General features: G+C 38.6%; 1 protein-coding gene across 2 annotated transcripts in view; it reads left to right on the top strand.

The window, feature by feature from the left end:
- Nucleotides 1-1,575: 1,575 nt before the first annotated feature.
- arhgef25b (Rho guanine nucleotide exchange factor 25b) overlaps nucleotides 1,576-27,058 on the top strand; it is a 28,109-nt gene continuing 2,626 nt past the window's right edge. Inside the window, exons 1-16 of one of the 2 annotated variants that reach the window (XM_088005573.1) lie at nucleotides 1,576-1,779; nucleotides 2,411-2,519; nucleotides 15,521-15,837; nucleotides 15,923-16,009; nucleotides 20,085-20,209; nucleotides 21,497-21,563; nucleotides 21,644-21,747; nucleotides 21,851-21,920; nucleotides 22,585-22,674; nucleotides 22,785-22,877; nucleotides 23,898-23,948; nucleotides 24,034-24,111; nucleotides 24,211-24,402; nucleotides 24,484-24,664; nucleotides 25,120-25,310; nucleotides 25,395-25,535. In XM_088005573.1, the coding sequence (XP_087861699.1) occupies nucleotides 1,732-1,779; nucleotides 2,411-2,519; nucleotides 15,521-15,837; nucleotides 15,923-16,009; nucleotides 20,085-20,209; nucleotides 21,497-21,563; nucleotides 21,644-21,747; nucleotides 21,851-21,920; nucleotides 22,585-22,674; nucleotides 22,785-22,877; nucleotides 23,898-23,948; nucleotides 24,034-24,111; nucleotides 24,211-24,402; nucleotides 24,484-24,664; nucleotides 25,120-25,310; nucleotides 25,395-25,535 (1,944 nt within the window). In that variant the 5' untranslated portion in view covers nucleotides 1,576-1,731. Of the gene's footprint in view, nucleotides 1,780-2,410; nucleotides 2,520-6,768; nucleotides 7,127-15,520; nucleotides 15,838-15,922; nucleotides 16,010-20,084; nucleotides 20,210-21,496; nucleotides 21,564-21,643; nucleotides 21,748-21,850; nucleotides 21,921-22,584; nucleotides 22,675-22,784; nucleotides 22,878-23,897; nucleotides 23,949-24,033; nucleotides 24,112-24,210; nucleotides 24,403-24,483; nucleotides 24,665-25,119; nucleotides 25,311-25,394; nucleotides 25,536-27,058 lie in introns of those variants that run through there. The other variant, XM_014976917.2, reaches the window with a different exon arrangement.

Here is a 27,058-nt window from a genome sequence, read left to right as displayed (position 1 = left end):
GATAATAATAATGTTATCCTTTACTTGTCCAAAATTGGAAGAATTATGCAGTCTCCCAACAATCAGGTAATTACAGTAACTGAAATGTACTGTAATAAAAGAAGTGTAAGCTGCTTATGAAGCGGAATGTAATTAATTGATAAGACAGTGAAATCCAATCAGGTGTGACCAGGAAATCAGCATTTAGCATTTCAGAGCTAAATTACTCTCTTATAAGACTTTGGTCCTGATAATAAGATCCCAATAATGTGAATTAGCTTCTTTTTGTTACTGAATAAAAAAACATGATCAGTTCTGGTAAAAATTCTCTGTATTTATTGTGTTTGAAGACATTTTATTACCCATTAAAAAGCCAAGCTTGCCTTATTGTTTATGTGGTTAATGTTATATTAATTCTACATCCGACTCAAGCGATTGTGGCACAGTTCATTTGTGTACAATTCTTTTGTAAGTCGTATAAATCCAGGGAGAACCACCTAAAAGAAAATTTTCTAGTCCTGAAATCTACAAATTGAGCCTTTATGAAAGAAAGAATGAAAGAGTTAAAAAGTCCTGGCAAACATGTGGTGAAAAAGTGTTTTTATAAGATAAATTAAATTAAACTCTGCTCTAAATGCCACATGCAATGCGTGCATAATCTGGTAGAGCTGAGGTGATGAAAAATGTAAAGATTAAGTTTTTTATAAATACAAAAATTACACAAAATCTTCTAGTTATAATATATTTTCAGATTTTTTCTTCTTATCTCCCTGGGATTTAATACAGGAATAATTAATATTACATTTTGTCCAGTAATTTTATTTAATGTTTTTAGTTGTAGTTTGGTGCTGTTTTCCTTTTTTAAAATAATCATTTGATGTTTGTCATTGTTCCTAAAATAAAAATCACAGTTTTGTCAATAGGTGACTATAAAACTTGAACAGCATTTTCTTTTTAATTAGCTGGTTTTGTTGCTGTGTGCAGACTGTATTCAAGAGAGGGCAGAGAGAAAGAAAAGCTCTTTGGGTTGGAAGTTTAGATCAAAGTATATTTATGTGGTAAAACGGCTTAAAGTCCAAACTTAAATCCAAAGGAGAATCTGTGGTAAGACTTGAAAAATTCATGTTTGCAGATGTTTTCCATCCAATCTGACTGAACCTGAGCTGTTTGGCAAAACATCGTCGTCTCTCGAAGTGCAGAGCTGGTCGGGGTCATACTCCAAATAGATATGGAGAAATGTTTCTGCTAAGCATTGATGTAGCTTTCATTTCTAAAAATAAAACCCAAACCATGCCTGCTATCCTTCCACTTCACAGCTATGCATCACTTTGAGTTGGTCAATGGCAACCCCCCCCCCCAGTCTCAATAAAATATACCAAAGTTTGTTGTTTCAAAATGACAAAAAAAAAAAAGAAAACTGAAAAATTCTGGTTTGTGAATACTTTTGCAAGGCCCTACATGTTTATTCCCAAGATTGTGTTGTTCACAGACTGAACAAAGCTCTGTGGGACGGGACCGGACCTGCCCGGGTTGATTGATCACCAGACATCGACCAGAGGCGTCTGCGTTCGGCTCATTGTCTTCTGCAAACCAAAGGAGAAAGAAAGAACTGACGGAGGAAAGGAATTATCTTCTGTTTGCCGGATTTTAGATGGGATGATGCAGATGTTTTTCTGGAATCCTTTTCAAAATAAAACCTGTATCTGATGAGATATAAACACGTGAGACGAGGATTCAAGAGGAAAAGGCAAAATGAAGACTTTGGCAAAAGTGCAGGGGAAGACTGACGGTCCAAAAAAAGTGAGTGTTTGGTCTATGGCACCAACTTTTCTAAAGTATAAAGGTTGGTAAAGTAACAGTGGAGCTGCTCTTAATAACCAGAAAGCTTAAATTAATGCAGAATTTCTTTTAGACACAATAGAGGAATATATTTCATAAGATCTCAAAATGTAAGAGTGTATAAAGGTGTTCTCTGTCAGATTAGTTTAATGTTGTTCCTTATATTTATTAGTACATTTATTTGTAAATATTTCTGGTTTGAATTAGATTTTATAAATAGAGAAATCTTTCATCTGTTTGAATTCATCAATGTAAAGACAATTAAAACAAAAAATGTGCCTTTCCCTCCAACTTTTTCTGATCAATTAAGCCTCAAACATGAAATAAGTTCACTTCTTCTTTGTCTGAGTTCATGTTGCGCAGCATCAGGTTCATTTATCTTTTTTCTTTTTTTTTTTTGCCCCTTAGAGGAATTCCTCAGATGAGATAAAAGACAACTTTATTTGACAGATAAGCAAAAAGAGAGACAAAGCTGTGATCCTCTTTTCTGCTGCTCACACCTGAATATTTTACACTTTATCCCACACTACATTTTCTATAAGTTACATTGTCTTCCTGATGCGCTCATTCGGTTTTCTGCCTTGTGGATCAGGTCTCAGAAACCAGCAGGGAGAGTTTTCCGACAGATGAGGATCGTCAGGACATCAGGACGCAGCTTGTCTGTGCCAAGATGTCCAGCATGGCTGCAGCAGGATTTAAAGGTACGGTGACATATCCAAACTGCTTGAATGTTTCTGCATTTTGTGAAACTACAACGTCGATTTGCTTTATTGGGATTTTATGTGAGCGATCAACACAAAGTAAGAGAACAATGTTTGCTGACAAATAGCTTGCAGAACCATATTTTGCTTAATATTGATGAAAGAACATTTTCCCCCTGTTATATGTGAAATAACCTGCTATTTGAACTAATAGTTTTTCATCGATATTTATCGACTTAAAACAAACTGCTGAATTTTGCTGAAAAGTTACTTGTAAGTGAGTTTTGTCTTATTTCAGGTGCACTAAGATATTTCCAACAGAAACTAGACCAGAAGTACTAAAGCACAGGTGTCAAAGTCAAGGCCCGGGGGCCAAATCTGGCCCACCGTAGCTTTTTACGTGGCCCTCTAGACTCCAAATTACACCAATAAGTCTCCAGTTTTTTCACAAATTTGCAAAATTCACACAAAATCAACAAATCCCCACATTTTCCTTTTGATTTGCTGAAATTTTTTCTCAAAATTGGTCAAAAACATCGAGTTTAAGTGACTGCTGCCTCAGCCTTACTTGATGTCAAGTTATAGTCTGACTGAAACGACGAGTAGCAAAAAAGTCACATTGAACATCATACATCAGCACAAAATTCCTTAAAAATATTTCTAAATTAGTCCCACAAAATCTGCAAATTTGATTGCGAAAAATACAAAAACAATCACAAAATCCTGGAGGGACTGATCAGCGATTATTTAATTTTAAGAAACACATATTGAATGCTGAAACAAACAGCTATTTATTAATATTTTAACAGTTTAATGAGTTTTATCAACATATTCTGACCCAACTAGCCCTTTTGGAACATTCATATTTTTGATTTGGCCCAAAATGAAAATGGGTTTGACCCTCCTGTGCTGCTAAAGAGTTTAGAGCAGTTTGCTCTCTGTTGCCTGCAGCTCTTTGGTTCCCCTTGAAGGGGAGCTGTGCTCACAGCCCTGACATTCGCCGAAAAGGCCTCTGATCTGCACCAAGACACGCCGAGTGACCAGAAGCAAAGGTCTCATGTTACACCGCCTCGGTGATTAATCACAGACTTGTAAAGCTTGTGTTTGCTCACAGCAGAAGGCATGCACATGCAGCAGCCCTGCATTGTGGGGAGATCATTGCGCTTTAGCAGAAACGGATCATGATGTCGGCAGAGTCTGCTGAAAGATAACCGGGTTGTTTGCATGTGGCTGTGATCCGTCGTCCTCGGTCTGTCAGAGAGCAGAGCCGTGTGTTTACATGCGCAGACAGAAGCAGCAGCATTTACTTTGTTCTTTGCAGACTTTTTCCATGTTTAGCTTTCTTTGAGCTCGTGCATAAATATGTTTGAATCTAATCCTGCTTGTGGCGAGTTTGAGCAGCAGCGCTCAGATGGTGAACGCTTGGCTTTTAGATGAAACGTTTCTGCTTCAGAGTCATCGGTTTGAGTCTTTATAACATTTGGTTTTCTTCCAGCAGTGATGGTCTTGATAGAAGAGCTATGGCTCTCAGCCCAGGGCGGCATGGTCATGGGAGTGGACATGATACTTGTTAGCATTTTAAGTCATTTTCTATGCATTCGCTGCGTGATGACGGTGAAGTTGTCTTCATTTATTCTTCTGTTTTTAAATGGATTTCCACTCCATTTATTCAGCTCTAGTTCAAAGTTTTAAATGCATTCAGTGACTGAAACTGAACCTGATGGTTAAACAACGGCCAAATGTGTTTTAGGATGAGATTTGGTATTTATGAATCCTTTTAAGAGCTATTTCAACGTCTTTGTCGCACACATACACAGAATAAACTACTCTAAAAAACTCCAATATTTTAACTTCAACACTGACTCCACTGTTTTAAAAACGTCATTAACTATTCATTTACTCCTGCACATCTGGAGCTTCGAGTAACTTTTAGATATAAAAGTTCTCGTGTTTTGCGGGTCGGTCTTTGTTCAGAGGAGAGTGTGTGTGTGTGTGTGAAGAAGGCTCTTGTTCGGGGGCACGGCTCTGCAAAGCAAACAAAATGTTCTGTTGGTTTGATCGCCGTCTTGAGACTTTATGTTTTCTTTGTGGCTTCAGCTGCAGCCACTCAGTCACAGTGTCAGTTGAACATCTGCAACGTTCACCTTACAACATGGTCTTTATCATAAACTGTTTTCACAGTCCATTTTGTTTGCGGATCATTTTCTTTCTATGTGCCTGAAATAGCCGTGTTTGTGTTCCTGCTGTGCTCGTTCCTCTGCAGCTGGTCGTGTTTTGGTTTGCTTGGCTTGTGATGCTGCGCACCATGTGAGGAAGGATCGCACGTGCTGGCAGAATAGTCGAAGAGGAAATGCGAAGAGGAAAAGGAAACAGTGGAGCTGGATTTTATGCGGGAGTGTGAAAGGAAAGGGAACTGAACATAAATGCTCCCCTGCTCCAGATTTTTATTTGTGGCATTTCAATGCTTCCACTTCCCAATTAGGCTCTGCTGCGCATGTTTATTACACATGTACAGGCACAAAAGTATCCAATTTCTTTTTTACTTTAAAGACATGTTGCATCTCTCTTGATCTAAAATGCTTATTTAATTAAAAATAATTATGCACTGGGTGATGCAAACACTGAACTAACCATGTTTTTTTCCACTATTAAGGACTAAAATGTCTCCATTTTTTTCTCTTGAAGCGCTAAGAGTCCACCAAAGAGACTAAAATACAGAAAAATAGCCAAAGACTTATGAAATATTTATTTTACACCCCGAAGAACTGAAACTTCCACAGGCTTCAGATTCGTCATCGGCCGTTTCTGCAGAGAACTGAACCTTGTGGCTCAGCCCAGTTTCCTGTCCCAGTGAACTTCCTGGTATTTGTGCTGCTGCTCTATCTCATCCATCTCTCCCCTGAAGGAAAGGCAACGTTCTTTCTCACTGAGATCAACCACAGCACCACAGTTCAGTGTTTTAGAGGATAGTCCATACAAACAACCTCGGTGGAAATTCACAGCATCGTCATTAGGAGCTCAGTCGTCCTCTGGAGTAAGAGTGACAGAGTCGTTCACTTTTCTCATCAGCTGAGTTCACTGGTGGTTTTGGCAGGAAGTGGAAACATTTTGGGTCAGTCTTCAGCAGACAGCAGTGCAGTAATCTCTTATTATTAATAATAAAATCATGCAGGAGTATTTCTTTATTTTATCATGTTTGACTGGAAAATCTCTCTTCTGGCATTTCAAAAGTGCCAGTGGGTCGATTTAGTTTCACACTTCAGGTGATTTTTTTTTTAAAACTGAGGTTTGGATCCATGGCGACACCTAAAGGTTTTTGCCGGATAAGTTTGTTTGTATCATCGATCACACACAAGATAATTCAATGTTCTGTATTGGAAAATCAAACAGAAATCAAATGAGTTCAGTATTTTCAAACATTTCATTTTTTACATACAAAAGCAATCAATTCGGTGTTAAAACAAATAATAAAATCAAGACATAAAACAACATTAAAGACACTGTTTCTCATTAAAACAGCCTCATCAGGTCAAACAAAGCCAAGAAAAACTTATTGGGAAACTGGATGAAGCTAAACTGCATCTTTTTTTGCTTGTAATTTCTGGGACATGCTGTCAGTAGTTTGTAGAATAAAAGCACAATGTTCATTTTACTCAAACATATGCCTATAAAGAGTAAAATTAGGGAAACTTATCATTTTAAGTGGTCTCTTTTTTTTTTTTCCAGAGCTATACTTCATCCAATCTGACTGATCTAAGGAGAATATTTCAGTTTCTAGATGAGCAATGTGTTTCTAAATGCAGTCAAATGCCACAGTTTTTGGATTTTAACCCATAGAACCCGACGGACCCACCGGTGGGTCCAGCTGCCACGTGACCTCGGCTCGCTCTGTAAACAAAGGCTCCACGTGCCTTTAAATTTTTTTTTATTTTTATTATCCGCTAAAAGAGGCTTTAATCTTTCAAAAACTATTCCGCATAAAGGTTTTGCCCAAAATGTTAAGTTTAAATTTATTTATACCCCCTGAGGGTATAAGAGGTTTGAAAATCTGAAATTATTAGTAATTAATTACTAATTGCTTATTCTTTTTCTGAACATAAAACTGGAGTTAATAAAAGCAGAGAGGAGGAGTTTGGAACCAGATGCTGCGGTGCAGCTTGTCTCCCATCGCAGCTCCTCCTCCTCCTCCTCCTCCTCCTCCTCTTCCTCTCTCCTGCCTCTCCGTCCCTCTCTCACTCTCAGCCCCACTCATGATCTGTCTCACCACTCAGAGACGGTTCTGACCCAAAGTCAGGAGCATCTCTCTGACTCTGCCGTACCATGGGACGAGACTGTCGTTGTTTTTCGCCGTTTTTTCATCCTCTCACACTTGGAATATGAGTGGAAAGCTCTCTGCACACTTTTCCTCCCCTGTCCCCGTGGGATCACCGTGGGAGTAGAGTGTGTGTGTCTGCGGGCTCGTGTTTGCGTCTGCCTCTGATGGTGTCGAGTGGAGCAGCGCGAGCGCATCACCATGAGAGGGGGTCGCAACCAGCGAGGCTGCGGGTGTCAGCATCTGTTCAGGAAACTTCTCAGTCAATGCGGCTGCTGCTTTGTCAGAAGTAGAGGTACGTAAATAAATAAATCGATGGTAAAACTGTCTGAGTCTTTGGAGATGGACTCAAGTTATTACTCTCTTGTGGTCTGAGAAAAAGATTTCTCAGAGTAAAAATAAGTCCAATCCATTCACCTATCACCGTTTATGAATATTTAATCCTTTCACTTGCTCGTTCTAAGATCAAAAGGTCTCGTTTCGTACAGATACAGTTTAGTTTCTGGGTTCACAGAGCAGCTTTGCTTTAAATTGAGTCACAGGAAAAGTGACACAGACTGAATCTGTGCATGCTTCTCCTCTCCATCACTGCGAAAAATTTGACATCATGTGGGAGGAGAAACGAAATATTTCACTGCTTAGTCCGATTCTGTAAACCTCCAGACGTATGAGAGCTGCAAATCACAAGATGTAAAATGACCAAGGAGAACTGTTCAATCTGACAAGGTGTATTTAAAGTACAGTTATTTTCAGCTACATCAGAAAACGTATTCGGGTTTCATAACAATTAGGTCAAAAGTGGAGGGGAAGTGGTGCTCGAAAAAAGTACCAAAAAAGGCTAACAGTTACATTTCTTCTCTCAGAGCTTCAATCTTTGAATTAACTTTAATCCCATTTAGAAATACAACATTTTTGATTTATTCAGTCGAAATAGCAATAAAAATGGGTTTTTGAAGTGCGTGTTAAAATGCTTAGGGTTAAGTTTTAAAAGCCTATTTTTTGAGGTCCATAAATTATAACAAAAATAGATTGTGTTGCATTATTTTTTAACAGAACATGTTTAAATTAAATAACTCAGCTTTTTTCCTTGTAGAGAAATTGCTCTAAAAATCGTAGAAATTATGGAGTTTTTTTTGTTGTAGTTCTTCAAATGTATAAAATCCTGCTGGAACGTGATAAAATAAAGAAAAAAATAGTCATTGTGCTTTGAAAAGTCAGAAAATCATCACAAGATTATTTGTGATTAGTCTTTGGGCCTTTAAACCTGCGAGTGATTCATATTTTTAGGTTTGTGTTGATAAGGAAAGTCCTGACAAACGTGGATGAGATCTCAGTGATTTGGTCGAATGAGGCATTTTTTCTGCATTTGACACGAACTGATGTCGCTGTTCTTCGTTCTTCTCTGACTTCCTTCAGCCACAGTTTCTCCAGATGTTGTTCAGATGTTCTGTTTTTCTCTGGCAGACTCGATTCAGGCTCACAGTTTAGTCTACTGCAAATTTACCTGAACTTCTCTTTCGTTTTGGTCTTTTCTGCTCTGGATATTCGCGCTTGCTTTGCTCTCCCTGCTGCAGCTGTTTTGAAGTCCTGTGTCTTCACCGATTGCATCATAACATGTTCGCCTCCTGGAGAGAAAGCATTTCTACTGTCAGGAAGTTGTGAAGTAATTTTCCTTAGAAATTCAGATCTTGGCTTGTTACTCGAAGCGAATCCAACTGGGAAAAATAAACTTTGATGAGTTTCACTTTTATTTTCTTGAGGAAAACAAGGCGTCCTGAAAACGCCAGGAAGCAGGAAAAACTGATTCTTTCTTAAAATAATCCATAACTTTTAAACCAGTTTGATGTCAAACTAATAGATCATAAAATTAATTCAGGGAACTTTAAATGATGCAATTTAATATAAAATGAGAAGGCTAATGATGTACTGTTTAGACCCTACACTGAAATGTAAAACATTTAGTTTTTATTCATTTTTACATATGCATATTTTTTTTCATATTTTGCCAAGCTACAACTAGATGCTTTCATACTTAAATGAAAAATTTTTATTATTTTAAACCAGAGTGATTCTTCAAACAACTTTCCTGAGAGAACAGAATCCCCACAGCATGATGCTGACACCACCATGCTCCACCAAGGCGATAATGTCCAGTGTTCATTTTGGTGTCAGCGAACCGGACGCTTTGATCTGATGTGGAGTAAACACGACGACACAGATTCACTAGAGATTTCTGTGCATGTCTGTTAGCTGTTCTGTCAACAGATTTTCCTACCTGAGTTGTGGATTTCTGCAGCTCCTCCACTTGATTCTTCTCCAGCTCTCTACTTGCTGAGCTGTCAGCTCAGATCAGAGGTCTGCAACCTCAATCCAGCAACGCAAAACTTGTCTAGAGCTGTAAATGTTACATCACCTTTTGTTAAAAAAAAAAAAAAAAAAGGCAGCTTAAGCATTTTTAATGAATATCAACTTCTGGAAATTTGTGGTAATTTTGCAAGAACCACCATTTTAGGTCTGCTTTTAGGGTTTAAAGCAAAACATAAATGAAACATTTACTAAAAGTTCAGTTATTTTATGGAATGTTTGTGGAAATTTTTCACTTTCTAAGCTAAATAAGAAGAGCTGTTAGGTTTAGATGAATGCAATGCTTTCTCCTTTTTCAGATGATTGAGTCTGTAAACAATTAGAAAAAATGGGTTTTATTTTGGGGGTTCAGAGAGAAGCAGACTTATCATAAAATAAATATAGAACCGATCAGATTTGGGGGGTTTTCTGCGAGTGTTTTGAAACTATAAGGAATAATTTTTCTTCCACTTCACATTTATGTTGTGCTATAAAAACATTGAAGTTTGTAGTTGCCAGTTGAGAAGATCTCAAAAAGCTTAAGCTTTGTGGGTGAATGCATCCTTGAATGTTGTTTCATTATTTGTTTCTTTATGTCAACATCTGCATCTGAGTCAGATTGGGAAAACTTTTCTTATTTTATTGCCTTCTGAGTCAAGCTGAATAGAAAGCATGTGGTAATGAAGCCAGAGCCCAGAGCGCTGCCGAACCGCCGAACTAAATCTGCTGCCATGAAAAGTAACGACGAACTCTAAACACGTCGTTTCTGCAAACATGACACGACAGAAAGAAGGCGTTTAGTGTGACGTTTGCACAACCCTGGGAGATAATGTGTGTATAGGTTAAGACTAAAGTTAAGGATTAATTCAGTTTTACGAGCTACAGCAGAAGAAAGCCCGCACTTCCACGTCTGAGCTGCAGCTTTTTCTGATAAATATATTCTAATCACTAAATCTAGGATGCGGTGAGTCACTGTTGGCAGACTCACCCAGCCTAACAAAAAGTGCATTTAAAGACTCCCCAGGAAAAATAATAACCACAAGATTCAGTGAAAACATTTGCAAACAAAGGGATATTTTATACATTGCATGCTTTGTCTCATGTGATGGCCTATTTGGGCGCCATTCTGCACAGAAAGTGATTTCCCAAATGCTTTAATACTCCACCAGAGAGCAGACAGCTGAAAACGCGCACACACGTAGACAATCGTCTTCCTGCGGCTCTGAGCGTTAAATCCTCTGTTGTTCCAGTTGTTGGTGGGGGGAGATTACAGAGCTCCGTCTCTCTGAGCCGACCCAGCGAGCGCAACATGTGAGATGTGAAAATGAAAATGGCCCCGCGCCGACGCGTCCCGCTTTTTCACCTCTGAGTTGAACAGGACATCTCTGGGGTTCAAATATTTGAGGAGCTTGTTGAGTTTTTGAAGAAAGCAATCCTAGCAATCAAGGACTTGTGCTTATTTTCTTCAAACGGATGAGTTTGTTAAACTTCTGCTGTGTTGTAGCTTTCTAGGCATTCCCTTCTCTTCCAGCAATCTGAGATTGTTTTAGGTTTTCATTGGTAACTCATACTGTTACTATTTATAAGAGAAACACCTCCAGATGCAGAACTGTTGGACTTCCATTGAAATAGTTTCCCTGAGTCACCACACATCACCAGCTCTGATTAATGGAGTTCACCAGTAAGAGCCAAGTCGTTATTTCCAGTGTGTGATGGAGTAAATACAGACACACAGATTGACTCTAATTAAATAGCATCAAGCTAAATATCTCACACTTTTGCAACGCTAAATCTGACTCCTATTTGGACAAGTCAGACATGAATAAAACCCTGTGAGGTCCTCTGAGGTGAAAGTCATTCATAAACAAGAGCAGTTTTGACTTCATGCATGTTGCATGAAAGCCATTAAAAAGTTATCTGTTGTGCAATACTTAAACACCAAAGGATTCATTAAAGATTAAAGAATAGATATGATTTAACATAAATAAAATATGCAAAAACAAGCAGCATCCAAACTTGAAGATCTAGAGCTAGTTTGGCTTACTGAGAGGAGAGGAGGTGAAACGACAGATACTAACGTTACGTTGCTTCATCTGCTCACTTTTCCAGGTTCTGATGGTGCCGGTTCGTCTCTGAGCTCTTTATTAGTCACTGATGCTTAACTGTAACCAAACCAGACAGAACATATGCAGACAGACTCCTTTTATCTCGAAAAGATTTCACACCACTTGAACGGTTTCATATAAATTATGTCCAAAACGTTAATATGTTTTGATCAGATTTTATGTGATAGGCTAACACATTGTGAAGTGGAAGGAAAATGACACTTTGTTTCTAATTTTCTCGACCCGAGTCAATTACTGCAGAACGACCTTTTCATGCTTTAGCTTTATCAACTCTAATCTGCTGCGCCGTAGCTTCCCCACAGTATGACGCTGCCACCACCATGTTTCGCTGCTGGGACGGTGTGTTCAGGATAATGGGAAGATTCATTTTCTCCACATGCAGCATTTTGCATTTAGTTTAGCTTTCAGCCATCTTCCACACGTTCTCTGTCGCTGACATTAAACTAACCACTAAACGAGAATTATTCTGACTTTATTTCACAAACACATTCTTCTTACTTCTCTCACCGCAGGAAAAAGCCGAACAGTCTGGATCAGAAACCACAGCAGCTGTAATTCGCTGAATTAGTGACACAGATAGTCAGGTTGTAGATATTTGTTGTGCAAAATAAAGTGGCGCGTTATAAAAATCTAAAAAAGAAAACCCTTGTCTTTTCATCCCACATATCCCATTATAACATTGTTGATATTATTGCATGACCTCCTGATAATTTCCTTCTGTGGTTTACGAGTAAAACCTGTCTTGTTGACGTTGGTCCAGCAGGATGAGACAAAGTTTGCATCAACATTAACTTTTTCTTGAACCCTTTCAGAAGTAAGAACTTAAACGCGACTGGAGAGAGTTCCCGATTTGTGTTTTTTGTGACGACAGTATCTGTATTTTCTATGACAGTTGAATCCATGAGTATTTGGATGTTATTAAGCCCTAATCACAATCAACCCTACAGCTGCTTATGTAACACTAATGTGGGGCTAACATGTGAAATGTGCAGAGCTCTCATCGTTTTTAGAGCTCAAACATCATGATGCTGATTGAAGTGCAGCTCCAGCAGTGTTCAAATAATGAACAGATTAGAAGATGGGAAATAATACTTCTGTCATAGTTAGAAAGATGCTTTCTGCTTCTAACACTAAACCGAAAAGTAGTAACATATTATTATCACGACTTTTTGGAAATATTGAGAATCTGGAGAGAGCCATATATTTACTTTTGTAGATGTGATTTTAATCAGAAACTGACAGTTGAAGGTGAAGACTAACAGAAGGTATGGTTGTTTCTGTCCAGGATTAAAGCGCTCTGCATGTCTATTTATTTGCTTATATCATCTTTTCATTGAGATGAGACACTCAGCTTTTCTCACATTAATTGTGATCTTTCTCTTTCCATCATTGCTCCATTGCAAAGTGTCATAAGTGCAGCAGGTTTCGGGCGACAATATGAGTTTGTGCTTCATGTATTTTTGGCTGTGCAATGCGAGGAGCCTGGTGTCACGGTGTCTGCAGATAAACACTCTTTCTGCGCTTTAGAATAAAGTTTGTTTGCTTGAGCTCAAATTTAAGTTATCTTGGTCACGTTTTGTCCTGAGAGGCAAAGTTACTGAAGTTGGGCGTTTGAGCCTCTACTGTGGTTTATAATAAAAATAAAAACATGGATTGGGTCCTGAAATAATCATTAAAAAAAATCAATTTAATTTAAAGATTATTTATAATGGCACATTTTCTTTATGGTTATTCATGTAGAATTAAATTGATACTTAACCCTTTCATGCATGAATTATGATCATTTGTGTCAGGATTTTTTTTCCCCAATATTTTTTATTTTCTCAATTTGTTTTATATTTTTTAGCTGACCAATTGTAATTTTCTCCAAACACAAAGTTGTTATTTGAAAAATACACCAGTAATATTGTTCTTAGGGGTTATCTGATGTCACAATTTTTTTTAAACCATCTACAGTAGAAGGAGGGACCGGGTCGGTTGGCGTGCTTTTTTTGTCTGTCGGCCATATTGGATTTAACAAAAATAATTTCTTGCATTTGCAGCTGATGGCCAGTAGTTGATAGTGTATTTTATGATGATTTAGTTTCCACTTCAGTGGTCTGTGTGCATTTATAACATAAAAAATCCACAAGAAGCACAAGAAAATGGCTTTTAGACAGCTGTAGTGACCACTATGCATGAAAGGGTTAATAATGAGTGGAAATTTTTAAATTGGAGCAGCTGTAAGGATCACAAGTATTTGTTGCCGTTATTCAGTTGGGAAAACTAAAACTGGAGGACTCATTGTTTGCAGCCGTCCCTTTTTAAAAGTTTCTAAACCAAAATCTGTTTCATGACATAATAAATGTACAAAAGAGATGCATTTCAAAAGTGAGTAAAAATGTATATTCTGTTATATTTTATTGCACCTGCCTCATGTTTTGTTAGCTTTTTTCTCTGCGAATATTACTTCACTCTTGCTCTTGGAGTTTTTCCTGCTCTACTTCCTGTTTTGCTGTCGCATCAGGTTTCTATTTATATTCAGCCCACCTGCAACGCTTTAAACATTAATATTCTCCTGAGATTCCCGAGTGTTGTTTTCTCATTAGTTTTTGTTCCCACGGTTCCTCAGGTTTAGTCCGTGTCCAAGTTTTTGTTTGTTGTTCTCTGGTTATTTGCGATCAAGTGACACGTTTGTTTTCATCCGCGTGTGTTTTGCAGCTGTTTATCTTTTTAACAGTTCTTGAAACTTTCTGTGCGAAAACATAAAGGTTGAATTTTTCTGCCTGCTTTAAATAATGTCAGGTGAAGTAGCGTAGGTTTCAACAGATGAAGATGTGCGTAAGAAGCCAAACCTCAGTGAGTCTCTTAAGGAAAATTAAAAATTTTTGTCTCCATCACCCTCTATTGTAAGGTTAAAGTTTAACTTGGCCTTCTTATTCTTCTATTATTAAAATATCATCTTGTGTAATATTTTACTCTGCTATAAAACCTCCAAAACAGTTACATTTACCTGGAACTAAATAGTGTACATTTTGGGAAAGCGATCCTGGATTGGATGGATGGAAAGATAGATGGATTAATGCTGAGTTTTGGAAACTATTTAAAATCTTTTTTCAACTAGGTTGTGTACAGTTCAGGATTAGGAAAGTGCTGCAAAACAAAGATGAATGATCATGAATCCTTTTCAGCATTAATTTCTCTCCATGGGAATTAAAAGACAAAGTTTTGGTTCCCAAAAAAAACTGAGATTCATTGCAAAAATAGAACAATTTGTTTTATGTGATTTTAATCAAATGGCTTTAATCAAAAGTCGGTTGCATGTTGAAAAATAAAACATGCTCCTTTTACAGTTTCTTTTATATTTACATATTTCTCTGTTGTTGGGATGATAAATCTCGTTTCATTCAAATAAATGGGACAGTAAAGTTTGCAGGACGAATAAAAACAATACATAATCTGCTACAGTCTGTTTATTCTTGCTGTTTCAAGTAGTTTGGGTAAATGGTTGACCCAGTTTTCTACTGGCTTCTTGAAAGTTTCCCGTTATGATTACAACTTAATTATGCTAACGTTGACCGAGAGCCTCTGGAAAGAAAAACAAATGTATAAAATAAAACTCTTGAATGACTTTGGTTGGACAGGGAAGACGGACGATGGAGAAGGAAAGCGTTCGGTGCAGATGTGACGCGTTTGGTTTCAATGTTGTTTGGAAAATCCTAAAATTAAAATGTATTACATCATAGAGAACATATAGTGACTATTCCCTCTTTTCCTCATTCCTTCATTTTTTCTTCTAATTCTTCCTTGTGTTTTCTGTTTGTTAGTCTCCTGTTTTATTTATTTCTTTTCCCTTCTTCCTCTCTCTCTGTTTCTTAGGATATAAACTCATGTCATTTTTTGAAAATAAATGTGCTGTAAATCTACAAAAAAATCTTGCTTGCTTCTTTGTTTCTTCCTTACTTCCCATATTTGTTTCTTTCTTTGTTCATTTTTTCTTAGGGAGTTAAACTCTGATGTCATATATTTTTGAAAAATAAATGTGTTGCTAAAACAAACAAAAAGAATTGTTGTTTCTTTCTGGCTTGCTTGTCAGAGGAGATGTTGTTTCTGTATTTTTGCTTTGGCTCCAGCAGCTCCACTGACTGAAGTTACATTTCTGGACTTAGCGCAGGAAATTGATCGACATTTTTGTGCAGCAGTAATCTGTCTGTAACATCTGCTGTTGTCTCCCCCTGCAGCGGAGTCGTACTCTGTGGCATGCAGTGAAGGCAGCATTGCTCCGTCTGTGGGATCTCTGCCCCACCAGGCCTCAGGCAGCACCAGCCCCTGCTCTCACTCCTCGTCTGGAGCATCCCGGCACCCGGTCAGCGCCCTGAAAAAGTGGCTCACCAACCCGGTGCGGAAGCTGAGCTCTGACCCCAGAGGTGGAACGGGCAAAGCCGAGAAGCAGAGTTTCAAGGCAGAGGGGAAGCAAAAGCCTTTTTTGCGCAGTGAGACTCGGCAAAGTTCACAGGAAGTGCACAATAACTACACCATACTGTCCTCTGAAAACACGGTGCGACCCTGACGGCTGAACATGGAAACCCACCCTTCAGATTTCTTGTTTTTACAGCCTCTAATGCTGCTCATTTTGTTTGCAGGACTGGAAAAGTCCCACAGCAACGTCTCCGTCCCTGATGTCCCGTCAGAGTTACTTATGTGATCTTCTGGATGACTCACGGAGCCCAGTAAGTGCTAACCTGCTAACCTATTTGTTTCTAGATACTTGGTGTTAATCCAAATTTCACATTTATCATGTTTTTATACATCAATTTTGGTCTCTTCCGTTTCTAAAACAACCCAAGTGCTTTAAAAAACACCACATTTTTTTGGCAAAATGTGTTTTGGTGTCTAGAAAATTAGCTGTTTCAAAATCCTCCCAAATTTTGAGTCACAGCTGACTTGCGCTGTGCCGTTACCTAGCAACCTCAGCTGAGCTAAACCTGTCACTTAGCAAACCCAGGAGTTCCAGGATGTTTAGTCAGCTGGTTTTACTGCTGTACAAAGACAGCTGGAAGAGACATGTTTTGTCACTTGCTGCGTTCTTCTTGGCTGTGCAGGAGGCTCCACTTCATTTTGGGTCAGAGATGTACGTTTGTAAAATCGCGTATCTGTTTGCAGCCATTTTTATGAGCGCGGGTAAACGTTGAGTTGGGGAATGTGGTCAGCAGCAACTTATTTGGATTTAAAGTGACAAGAGGCTGTAAAACAGCTCTGAAAGGAGCTCAAAATAGGCAGAACTAAGCAGACTAAAAGCTCATTATCTGAGAATTATTTTGTTGGAAAAAAAAGAAGTAATGAACATGTTTTGTGTTGCCCATTGACATACAATAACCTATCCGGGGAAGAATAATAGTTCCCCTTTAATGTTACGATCTTGCAGCAAATGAAAAGAGATTCATTTGTACACATCATTTGACTTTCATTAGTGGTGCCAAAGAAGTCGCTACATGGTTGATGTGCGTACTCCCACACAGGCCTCTGCAACATCTACCGCTGTAGTGTTTAATCTACACAGAGGAGTGAAATCAATCATGTGTGCTTCTGTAGATAGCATCTGGGAGTAATCAGCTTGTCAAGCAGCCTTTAACAGCATGAAACAGGGTCAAGTTAGGGAGTGAAGACGGCACCTTTAAACCAGGAGAGGAAGAATCCCAGAGGCGGGGTGTGAGAATCGGGTCCAATGAGTTTTCCAGCCAGAACGATAAAGTTTCATGACTGTTGCTAAATATTCAACAAACTATTAGAAGGTTAAATACATGTTTTCTCCTCGGATGGAGAAAGTTTTGATTGATGAAATATTTATGTTGCACTTACAGTTTAGCTATTTTTCAAAGTATCATACAAACACAAAATACTGTAAATAATTGGAAGTGAAAGGAAATATCCACAAGTCTTTGTATACAAAAGCCCTGAAGAAGGGGGATATCTGCTCCAGCATGTATTATCTCAGTTAGCTTACAAACATACACAATGATATCAACAACAACAGAGCTAACAACGGTGCTAACAACAGAGCTAACAACGGCGCTAACAACAGAGTGTGTCAACATTCGGAGTGTCAAAAATATACTCACAAGCTTCCCAAAAGTTGATAAACTAATTTACAACCGTACAGATGTGTTAAAATATAAACTCATACCCGAAGTTTAATGAAAGAGCCAGACACGCCGCTCTGAGGAGGAAGTTCCGGTGCGCTTCAGTATAGCGAGCGCAAGCGCTAGACTCCCTCTGCTGGACGCATCTGACCACTACATCAGACCAGACATTAACATCTTTAGCCCAAACTACTGGCAAAGCAATACAACTAAAAAGAGTTAATGAAACTCAAAGAGAAAATGTACCTCTGAATGGTAAATGAACACATTTCAGTCCATCACACATTCATTTGTGTTCTGATCTTCCTGACTCAACTCTGTCTACAGCTACCTTTCACTGGAAAATTGTGTTTTGGGGGGGAAACCTGGCATGGTTGTTCAGACTTAACTGGTTTAAACTGTATTAAAAAACAGAAAAGCAGCTTCACCAGGTCATTCTAATACATTAATATTTACACCTAAACCAGCAGAGACCAAACTATTTGCCACACAGGCCCAAATCCTCAAGCTTAGGGTCAGTTTTTTGAGCACTTAGAAATGTACAGAAAATGTTCTGTTTCCTGTCTTTATAGACAGAAACATTCATGGTATTCTTTGTAACATGAATGAGAAACAGGACAAGCAGCCGCAGCGGATAAACCCTTCCAGTGGCACATCTGTGGCTTGCTAATTAAATCCCTATTCATCTTTCTTTCCATCCACTTACATGAAGAAGTGTATTCTTCCAGCTAAACGTTTTCCACATCTGCGGAGAGCTGCTGACGTTCTTTCTTTTCCCAGTTTACATCTTCCTGCTAAACCGAGCTAACTCAAAGGTCGTACGGTTCACAGGAGGTCAGAGAGATATCAGGGTGGTTTTAGCTGTTTCATCTAATTCAGCAATGAAAAGAATAAACATAAAAACGTTTTGCCTTAAAAAAAATATCCTTCAGCAGTGAATCGTAAACGCGGGGAAAAAAAGTGTCTCTGGATAAACATAAAGTGCTTTGTTGACCTACAAATATGCATCGGTCCTGCAGAGAGATTAGAAATCTGCTGCACTGAGGCAGAGGACAAAATGTGTTGAGACTAAATCACGTCAAGAGGATTACAGTCATTTTCACATTAGAGCGTGGTGCTTTTAGGTGAGGAGGGGTATTTGTTATATAACCAGTGTCTGTACCTGGGTCAGTGACCCTGGTATCTGTTATGTGACTTGACAAGCAGCACACCATCACCCATCCTGCGTGCTTATCTGTCTCCACTGCAGCATTAATAAAAGGAGCTCATTAACTCTAAGGTTACTCTGAGTTGCAATGCAGAGGTAATTCCCAGCTGGAGATGCTGGAGATAAAAGTTGATTAAGCAGCAGTTGACACATCTGCCGACGACACTCAAACACACTGCTCTCTGCACTGTTGCAGCAATGAAAAGTTACTTTCTAAATGCATGAGCTGCGATAAATTCACTCAGGAATGGATATTTTTTCATCCATGTCCAAGCATAAAATATTTATTTCAGCGTTTCTTATACCATTATCCTGAATTTCCTCTCTGTGGGATAGTAAAGGTTATTTCTATTCTATTTTATTCTATTCTATTCTATTCTATTCTATTCTATTCTATTCTATTAAGTTGCTCTGGTAGACTGTTTATTTCAATTTGGTCTGTAAGGTTGCCTGGATATATAGCTATTCTACATTTTATATTAACTTTTTTTCCCCAATGCAAATAAAAATGTAAAAAGAATTTCACATAATTTTATATAGAATCAACTTCTTTGGGTTTATGTCATGCTATAATGTTATTCCCTGAGCAAAAACATACCTGGAGTGTTGCCTTGATTCTTACATGCATGATTGAGAAATTGTTGAATGTCCCATGGCAACCATTCAGGGGTGCCTAGATATTTGGTCTGAAAAAGCGCCGCATATTTACACAAAGTCTCTGGAGTCTCCAACCGACCCCACACAGCACTCCTTCCCCACTCAGCTCCTCCAGACTAGTGGCAGCAACAGTTAGCAAACACCTGGTGGAAGTGTGCGTCTGCTGAGCTCATCATACAAACTACTTCGTATGAAGCAGGCGATAATCTCAGATTAACATTTTTAAGAACGACAGTGTTGCGATGATGTGCTGAAGACAGAGCTTTGGAAAGAGGAGGAGGTCCTTAAAGAGACAGAGGCCCAATTTCAAGGTGTTAAATTGAAAAGTACACATTTCCTTTAAGTCATGTTTGATATATAAAGCATTTTTATAGTAACTGAAGATAACATAGTTACTTGTTTGTGCTATAAAATGGCGGTATTTGCCTGGAAACTACACAATACAACCACTTTAGCATAAAGATGTGATAAAACATTTATCATTCTAATTGAATTCATTGTCTCGTTTATGTGCTATTTATTGTGTATTATATTGACTTTTGATGCATATTATGCTACTCCTACTGATGTTTCTCCAAGCTGCAAACAGTTTTCTGACTGTCAGAGGTTTGATTAATAATTTGCAACAACAAATTATTACATTTGCTTTAAGCTTTGAATTCAAAAATACTGAAAAAAAAAAAAAGATTTAGATTAAACTCCAGGCACAAAACTTTCACCACCTCACAGAGTCAGACAACCTCCTAGCATTGTTTATTTAGCGTTTCTAAAAATCTGTTTGATCTCACTGTTGCGTTTCAGAGTCAAATATCCGAGGTCAACACTCTGCAAGCGGAGGAGAGTTGTGTGGCTGAAGACTCGCCATGTCCTTCATGTACTGCAGTCGACAGCGAGGAGGAGAAAAAACTCGCCTTGGAGAAGAGCCTGTGAGCCTGTCTAAGCTGATGTTACAGTTTGACGTAAAATTTTCCCTTCAGTGTCTATTTGAAGGCAAAAGGGAAAAAGGTTATTTAATCAATGATGAAGTGAGTAATTTAGACTTTTAAATGAAAGTTTTTGGTTTACTTAATTCTTAGAATGGAGATTAAACTTTGAAAAACATAAGAAAAAAAAGTGAAGCAGTTTGTGCCTCATTTCCTAAACCCAAAGTGAAAAAGGACAAATTCACTGCAGGGCCAAAATATCTCTTCAGGATCTTTGTTTTTGTCAGGATTCATGCAGCAAAACTAGAAGAAAAATAGGAACAAATATGTTCCTATTTCCAGAACATATTTTTGTAGCATAAATTCTAATAAATTTAATTTTAAATGGCTGCAAGTCAGTAACATTCAGAACCACTAAGTTAGGCGAATAAAGCTAATTCAAACAAAGTTGAGTTTAGAAACTGCATCATTTTAATCCATCAGATTATGATATGGTCATTTTTTTTTACCTGGGGGAAAAGGCTCTTTGCCCTGGGCAGCATCCGATTAGGGGGCGGCACAAGTTATGCATCAGTTTTTTTCAGCATTAATGATGTTCAGTGGGAAACATCTCCATGTTGCACGATGATTCGCACAGAAAGTAAAATCATATTTTTTGGAGCAAAACATGAAGCAGAATCTGGTTTTTGATTTGATTTCAACAATGAACTAAAGGGAGATTTCACAGACTTATTTGAAGAAAAGTAAACATCATGCTATTATTATTATTTTATTTAAATCAAAAACTTAAATTGAACTGTTCTACTCAAATATTATGTAAAAGGTTTATTTATTTTCTATTTTGAATAAGTTTATGATTTTTTTAAGCCAACCCTAGGTTTAGGCAAATTACAAAGCCAAACATATTTATAGTTCATATATGTTCACTACACATATTTTACATATTTATTCATTGAATTATCGCATTTGTGTCAAAGCACCAGTTTTCCCCATTAATTAGTTACTCAAATTTTAAAATTTGATTTAAGTGTTGCAGGCAGACATTTCCACTTTGTTCAGATGTGAACCATCTGCAAAATCCTGTTTTATTAACATGTTGTAACCATAGCAACATCACTAACTACTACATAAGGAAAGCATAGACATTGCACAACACTTTTAAATAATGAAGTAAAATAATAAGTTAATTATTTAGAGCAATTCAACAATTCATCAAGTGTAAATTCTTGTTGTTTTTTTTAATTTTTACTAAGCAGTCATATTTAAGTGTGTCTCCTAATCCTGTCCCAGATACGTCCTCACAGAGCTGATAGAGACGGAGAGGTTATACGTTGAAGATCTTGGACTAATAGTTCAGGTTTGTCTCCACTGCAGTGAGCTGATCTGATAAACACTTTTTAAATTCGTGACGGTGAACTGAAGTGCTTGTTTGTTCAGGGCTACATGACCATGATGGCCAACCAGGGCGTCCCAGAGGACATGAGAGGAAAGGACAGGATTGTCTTCGGAAACATCCACCAGATCTACGACTGGCACAAGGAGTGAGGCCCTCCCACTCGCTTTGAATCTAAACAGTCACTCAAAACATGTCATGCCTTCCTCAACGCTGCGTGTCTTGCCTGAAAACATAACTGTGTTTTGCAGCTATTTCCTGGGAGAGTTGGAAAAATGTGTCAGTGATCCAGACAGCCTGGCCCAGCTCTTTATCAAACATGTAAGTAAAAAAAAAAAAAAAAAAAACACAAAAGTGTAAATGAGAAGTTTCTGCTGCATATTTTCCATTAGTTTGGAGGTCTGTTCAGTCATCTCAGACAGCTGCCTTGCAGATGTTTTTTTTTTTTTTCAAGTTTATTCAGCTGCAGCTGCAGAATAAAGGGATCTTATAATCACTGTAGTTTGGCTGCAGAGCCCTCAAAACCTGCAATCAGCATTAAAGATCATCCACAGAAACCAGATTGTGGGCGAAAAGGAACAAATTTATCTGCTCTGAGAGATTTTCAGGTCATTTTTTTCACTGTGAACTTAAATTTATTACAATTTTATTTTATTTTTTACCTTGCAGAAGCAAAAATATTAATGATAACTAATGAGGAAAGAACAAGACACATTTGCACATGAAGCTCAACCTTCTTAGCTCCCCTTTGCAAGCTGCAGCTAATAAAACATTTATTTGTCAGCCAGTGAAGCTTTTTGATGAAGCTCATTTCCTGGAGTGATATTAAAAATCATTGGCGAGGAACACAGTTAAACGTAGAGGAAACCAAGACCCGCAGTGGCTCGGTAATTTAGCTTCCTCTCTCTTCATCCTCGCCTTCGATTGCTCACATAAAACTCAATATATGGAAACTTTTGAGGCTCTGATAGTGTTAAATCTGCAGGAGCGGCGACTTCACATGTACGTGGTCTACTGCCAAAACAAACCCAAGTCGGAACATATCGTCTCAGAGTACATCGAGACCTACTTTGAGGTGAGAGCATAACACGAGAGAATTGTTCAATGTATCACCAGACGGACGTTTATCTGATTGAAACAAAGTGTGTGTTTTGCTGCACACCCAAACGTTTTACGTGTTGACAGGATCTCCGGCAGCAGCTGGGTCACAGGCTGCAGCTCAATGATCTCCTGATCAAACCCGTCCAGAGGATCATGAAGTATCAACTGCTGCTAAAGGTGATGAGTTTTCACATGACGTGGTGGTGGGTCTTACACTGCTTCCTCCTTTTGTTTTTATTTGAAGTGCACACAGGAGGGAACATAAGTATTGAAAATACATTTTTAAGGAGGTAACAACATGAACTTCACACCAGAGGTCAGTAATAAGTCAAAGTATCCAAAAATACTTTTTTTTTTTTTACAGATTAGTCCATAAATCAGGTTTTGTGTAATACAATAGAAAGCCACAGAGAATAAGTTTTGACCACATCAAGGGTAAGGAAGTAAAACGGCATGGAAAGTCAAGATACCTGCTGAAACCTGTCAGTGTTTAGGAAACAACCCAGAAGTCATTTTGGTCTTCTATAAAAATGTTTCTCATTACCAAGAAATCACAAAAAGTGCATCTCCTGATTGGTGAAAGCAAAGAGCAAGAAAGATTCAGAGAGACCTGGATCTAGTTTTTTTTTTGCTCCTCTTCTGAAGGAGATGCAGGTTGAAGCTCATGTTGCTGCACAACATCTATGGAAAGTCGATTAAATAATCATGGTGCCAACTTTGTTTAGCACACATTATCCTAGACAAATTCTCCCAATGGGGAAAATAAATTATACATTTACCTATTTATCTAACTGGAGGACACACCAAACTAGACCTGAAATCATTGTCATTGCACACACAGTTTGATTTCACACCTCAAAAAAGAAAACAAAAACATACTAACAGTGACTTTTACTGGTGAGAACGTTGTGGTGTGGGGCTCTGTTTCAACTGTGTATAATTGAAAGGAGAGTTAATGGAGAAATTCACTAAGAACATGAAGATAAGTCATCATTTTGTTGTGTTTGTTGTTGAGAAGCTCGTTATGTGCCAGAAAAATTTTGTTTTAAAATCAATTATTTGTTTTTCCAAATAATAAAAGTTTGATTCGTTTTTGCTTCATGCTGCTAAAGATTTCCTGCACCTCAAATACGATGACAATACTTAAAAATTTGATTTCAAAATCTAAACATGAACTCTTTCCTCTGTCTCTTTCAGGACTTTTTGAAATATTACAGCAAAGCAGGAAGAGATGTTGAGAAGCTTCAGGTTTGGACTCAGTTTCTGCTTAGCAGAAATATTTTTTCTTCATTTCATGTTTTGATTAATATTTTTATTCCATGTCGTCCGTCAGAAAGCGGTGGAGGTGACGTGTTTTGTGCCAAAACGCTGCAACGACATGATGAATGTGGGAAGGCTGCAGGGTTTTGAGGTATTTTTTTTTTTATTATTATTTTGAAATAATATTTGATGGATTTTAAAAAGTAAGATATGACAAACTGACTGTGTGTGGGATGTGCTGCTGCTTTAGGGTAAGATTACAGCTCAGGGGAAGCTGCTCCAGCAGGACACTTTCTCTGTCAGTGAGCAGGACAGCAACCTCGTGTCCAGAGCGCGGGAGAGACGTGTCTTCCTGTTTGAGCAGCTGGTCATCTTCAGTGAGCCGATTGAGAAGAAAAAAGGTTTCCCTTTGCCAGGCTACACCTTCAAAAACAGCATCAAGGTGAAGAAAGAGCTTAATTTGAATGAATCCATGGATGTTTTATCTTCTTCCCATTTAATTTAGCAGCTTTGTGTTTTGTAGGTCAGCTGCTTGGGTGTAGAGGGGCCTCCTCAAGAGGATCCGTGCTGTCTGGTCCTGACTTCCAGGGGGACAGACGGCAGCGTAACCCGCTTCATCATGCATGCTTCGTCTCCAGAAATACAGCAAGCGTGGTACAATGATGTGGTCCAGATTCTGGAGACTCAGAGGAACTTCCTAAATGGTAGCTCAGCTTTGCGTTAGCATCCATTTAGGATAGGGGTGCACCGATTGCGGTTTTCTGGCCGATCTTTTAAAAAGCCTAACTTTCCGATTCTGATTTTGGCAAATATCATTTTTTTTCTGTGAAATGTTGCTCAATATATCAAGAAAGTTGCTGAATTGGCAACAAGGGGTGACTATTGTTAACTGTAAATGTACAGACATGACCTGGTCGGTCGGTTTGTCAATCAGTCCTCTCTCATCATGGGAGAAAAGAAAAGCACAGTGATTGATTTTTTACTGAGGTTGATAACATCGGTGGATAAGATCGGCTTCACATGTAAAAATGAGTCTATCACCAATCTCCCAAAATTAAGGAAATTGACACAATAAACTGGCTGGCCGATAAATCGGTGCACCCCTAATTTAGGATTCAGTGATTCAGATTGATGTGACGCATCCTCCTGTCCTCTGCAGCCCTCCAGTCGCCGATAGAGTACCAGCGCAGGGAAAGCACAACCAATAGTTTAGGAAGGAGCATGAAGTGTGCAGGTGTGCAACCAAGCGACTCGTTGTCACCAATGGATCGGCGTCACCAGCCCTGCCTGTTGTTTTACAACAACTCCCTGCCCTCTCTGCACTCACCACGACTCAGCTCTACGTCACAGGTTATCCTTTCACGCAGTTTTATTTGTGCACAATGCTTCATCATCGTCCTCTCCATCTTTACCAGATGTCTCTTTCTGTTTAAGGTCCCAAATGCGTCTGTGGCAGCTCTTCGAGCGGCCCACCCTCCTTTTTCCTCCCAGCAGCAGCTCAGTTTGTCCACAGAGGTGAAACACGATTGTGGCAACTTCAGCACCCTGTCGCCCTGCAGCCATCAGTGCTGTAAGGTAGGTCAGTCCTCTGCTGTACAGTTTGCATCCAGCATTGACTGGTTACCACTTTCTAAAAGACAGAAAAAAAGGAGGAAAATCACTCAATTTTATTACAACAATGCATGTCAAACCCTTAGATTATACCACATGATTAATACTAAAACCCTTTTTATTTATTGAACATCTAAATGTGAGGATTATGTTAGCAGAGCTGTAATCTGTGACTTTTGTTACAATCACTGATGTATAGAGGAAATATTTCTCCAGCTGCCTTTGTTTGGTATCCTGTTTTTTTCTCTTCTCCCTGGATTTATAAATCTGTTCAGCCTAATTTGTTGCCAGAGCCATTCAGCCACTCAGTTTATGGAAAACACAGAGACCTGCTGGTTTTATCTCGGTCGCTAAGACTTCCACCAAGAGCTTGATTGAAGAGTACTTATTAGGCACGCTGATCTGGCCTGAGTCCACAGCCCTGTTGTTGTCCTCTTGGCTCCGGCTTCGTATTTTTGGATCTGCAGTGTTTCCATTGTGCTACAGCTGCAAGAGAGTAGAACAATTTCCCATGCACCTAAAAAAGGTCTGCGCACAAAGAACATGCCTGTCATGGTCTGGTGGAAAAATACCATCATTTGTGGTCTGGTAAATATAGCAACAAGTAAAGCAGTGGTTAAATTTGGGTTGCAGCTTTTTTTTTTTAATGCATAGTTTTCAAAAAGACTTAAATTAAGACAACTTCAAATAAATGTTACAAGACAAACCTTTTGGATTTCTAAAGAGTCGTATGGTATGTTTACATGAGACTGCTGCCAGGAATATATATTTTTCGGATGCTGATTGGGAAAACGTTGCTTAGACAACAGCACCGTCAAGACACATTATTGCTGTAGTTGTTATGCCAGGCCACGAGATGGCGCTGCGATTTTAGAATGCCATTGAACACGCATGCGCTTTTGAGCTTTAGCTTCCTTCTTGGAGTCAACGGTAAACAATAAATCGTCTCCTATGAACAAAGAGCAAACGTAACACGTATATTCCTCATCATGTTAAGTAGCGTAACACAGCACAATACTATCCGCCATTGCTTTTCTTTTTATCTGCTCGTGCTTACGCAGAATAAACCATGTAGCCTTCCGTTATTTCTCACTTACGGAGTACTTCACACCTAGATGAGGTGTGTTACAGAGACGTTTCTCCCTGGTTTCATAAAAGTGATGATGTGAGAGACTCCGATCACCTGTGTCGTGTGAAAGAGCGGCTGGATCGCGACAAAAACGTTACGATTGAACTGAAGAGTGACGCCATGTCAACGGGGTTTCAGCAGCAGTGGTAAATAGTTTTTTTGTTTTAATATATTTCTCGGATAAAACGCCAGAGAAGCTCAGGATATTTACACAAATTAAACAAATACCGATGATCAAATAGAGCTGGTAGCAGAATGTTGATCACTATTTGTTCATTTAAGTCCTCAAACTAGAATCTTTTAGCATTAGCTACACATTTAGAAATATCTTGTGGAAGCCCAGGTGATTGAACTTTAT

This window comes from Poecilia mexicana, unplaced genomic scaffold, assembly GCF_051168715.1.
Source record: "Poecilia mexicana isolate PSO_F unplaced genomic scaffold, ASM5116871v1 scaffold_5, whole genome shotgun sequence".
NCBI lineage: Eukaryota > Metazoa > Chordata > Actinopteri > Cyprinodontiformes > Poeciliidae > Poecilia > Poecilia mexicana.
Note: the sequence above shows the minus strand (reverse complement) of the source record. Positions and strands in the feature narration are given on the sequence as shown.